We start from the raw sequence: 2,783 nt of genomic DNA on the forward strand, positions 1-2,783 counted from the left end.
ATTCAAGTACACCTTTTTGGAGTTTCAGCCCTCTACACTATACCACATTACATCTTTTAACATGTCTTGCCAATTTAAAATAGCATTTACTCCTGGAAGGAAAGTAAGCAGTGGGAAGAGAAACATACTTGCCAATTGTGCTTATTTCCTAAGGAAGAATTAACAGAAAATTACTTAAAGGGACTGTGCGCACACACATACCCCGCCTCTCCCTCCCTCCCTTCATCCCTCCCTCCTATTCTTCTCTCTCTCTCTCTCTCTCTTCTCTCTCTCTCTCTCTGTCTGTCTGTCTCTCACCTCTCTTCTACTATTTCCATATAGTACTATTGCCAGAGTCAAGAAAAAGAAAGTAGAGACAAGAAAGAAGATTGGATTCAATCCCTAGATTGGTTCTTCCTTTAGTCTTTTCAATAACTGTGAATTATGTGAAAGTCGGTGTTTAGAGAACTTACTTTCTAAATGGACTGGAAGATCCAGTAAACAATGTATAAAGAGAAAGGCATGCTGTCAGTTGTCCAAATGTGAAAAGGATAAATGAGGAATAAGAGAAAGTGAGCTAGGGAAGCAGAATATGTCATAGAAAACTGGTAGAAGGGCTTAGTAGGCAATAATTGATCTGGATAAGTTAAGTATGGAGAGGAGATAATTGTGAGAGGGGAACCAAAAGAGCTTCTAATATAGTCATGTTCCTGATTGGGATAGAGTTAACTTGAAATTCATAGAAAGAGAGTTGGTAAGAATAAAAAAAAAACCTGCTTATTTTGATTATTATAATCTCAGGGAGCAGAAAACTAGAAAAAATCTATAAACCCAAGAAATTTCAAGAGAAATTAATATGGAAAGATATGACCTGGATTTAGGGGTACTTACTATAGGCTCTTTTACTTATTCATGTCCTAAATGAGAAAAGCTGATCTTTTTGTCTACAATGCTTTATACTCTGGTTGTTGCTAAACCAACTAGATCAAAAGTATGTTACTTCTTATGAGTACAGAGAAAAAATTTACATCCATATAAATGAGAGGCCTGAGCATAATTATGCTATTTAAGCATTACTATAGAAACAGATAAAAGCAATAGAAAAGGGCAAAGGGATAGAGGTAATTAGACTAATTTGATGAGGGAAATGAAGATGAACTATAAAATAAAGGAATTTGAGGAAGAAGGTCTAGGACAATAGAATAAAGGGCATGGTAGCATTGATGATATGAGATAGATGAAATGAGGGATAAAGATGGAAATTAGAGAATATAATAGACCAAAGATATAGGGGATAATCTCGAAGTCATAGAACTAAGGCAGTCCACTAATTTCCATAATAATGGCGGCAGAATAATATTGGAGAATTTTAGAACTAAAACTTCAGTTATACAGGGAACGATAGGCACTAAAGAAAAAGTTAGACAGGACTAACTAGATCAAAAGTATGTTACTTCTTATGAGTACAGAGAAATTTATGTACATCTAATAAGACCTATAATTAATGTGTAAAATGACAACTTCTTATTTTTAAGTCAACAGATCAGACGAAGAAAGAGAAAATTATAAAGCAATCCCTCTTAGAAGCTGTGGTTCTTCAGTTCAAGCTTGACATTGACCATGGTAATGACCAATGGCACAGTCTTTATGCCATCCATACTGACACTGATTGGGATTCCTGGCTTGGAGTCTGTGCAGTGCTGGATTGGGATTCCATTCTGTGGTATCTATGTAATTGCCCTTATTGGGAATTATGTCCTTCTGGTGATCATTAAATCTGAGCATACTCTCCATAAGCCCATGTACCTCTTTCTGGCCATGTTGGGAATCACTGATATTGCTCTTAGCACTTGCATCCTTCCCAAGATGTTGGGTGTCTTTTGGTTTCATATGCAGGAGATCCAATTTGATGTATGTCTACTTCAGATGTGGTTAATTCACACATTCCAGTGCATAGAGTCTGGCATCCTCTTGGCCATGGCTGTGGACCGCTATGTAGCCATCTGTGACCCTCTGAGACATGCCACCATATTCACCTCTCAACTCCTTACTCAGATAGGAATTGGGGTCACTCTAAGAGCGGGTATCCTCATGGCCCCATGCCTTTTGCTCATCAAATGTCGACTAAAATATTACCAAACCACTGTCATCTCTCATTCATACTGTGAACATATGGCCATTGTGAAGCTAGCTGCTGGGGACATTCAAGTTAATAAGGCTTATGGTCTTTTTGTGGCTTTTTCCATCCTGGGATTTGATCTCATCTTGATTCTTTTATCCTATATCCGGATCTTTATTGCAGTCTTCCATCTGCCCCAGAAGGAGGCTCGACTCAAGGCCTTCAATACTTGCATTGCCCACATTTTTGTCTTTTTGGAGTTCTACATTCTTGCCTTCTTCTCCTTTTTTACTCATAGGTTTGGGTTCCATATTCCTCCCTATGTTCACATCCTTCTCTCTAACCTCTATCTCCTAGTTCCACCTCTTCTTAATCCTATTGTTTATGGAGTAAAGACAAAGGAAATTAGGGATCAGGTAATGAAACTCATCACTTTCAAGAACCCAGACTAACCCTTTGTCTTTCAATAGTGTAAAAAATAATAAAAAGATCGCTAGAAAATGTTATAAGTCTATTCTTTCCTTAGTTATGTGGATCCTGAAATATATTACTTTTGTCAGAGTTTTCTTGCTAAGAGTAATGAGCACAGTGACTATCGTGTTTGATTGAGCTATAACTTCATGCATGGTTGGGACAGGGCTCATACCAAGATATCATCACGGTTGTTGTTCTCCTTCATATTCCA

The 2,783-nt window shown here is 37.6% G+C and overlaps 1 protein-coding gene across 1 annotated transcript; it reads left to right on the forward strand.

Annotated features, from left to right (window-relative positions):
* The first annotated feature begins 1,599 nt into the window (after positions 1 to 1,599).
* LOC127557470 (olfactory receptor 52A5-like) lies at positions 1,600 to 2,550 on the forward strand. The gene has a single exon (XM_051990784.1). It carries the CDS (start codon positions 1,600 to 1,602, stop codon positions 2,548 to 2,550), a length of 951 nt encoding a protein of 316 aa, XP_051846744.1.
* Positions 2,551 to 2,783: the final 233 nt, after the last annotated feature.

Source organism: Antechinus flavipes, chromosome 3 (genome assembly GCF_016432865.1).
Source record: "Antechinus flavipes isolate AdamAnt ecotype Samford, QLD, Australia chromosome 3, AdamAnt_v2, whole genome shotgun sequence".
In the NCBI taxonomy this organism is placed as follows: Eukaryota; Metazoa; Chordata; class Mammalia; order Dasyuromorphia; family Dasyuridae; genus Antechinus; species Antechinus flavipes.

Excerpts from the sequence above, each read along its gene's own strand:
- LOC127557470 (XM_051990784.1), top strand. The coding sequence starts at position 1,600 with ATGGTAATGACCAATGGCACAGTCTTTATGCCATCCATACTGACACTG.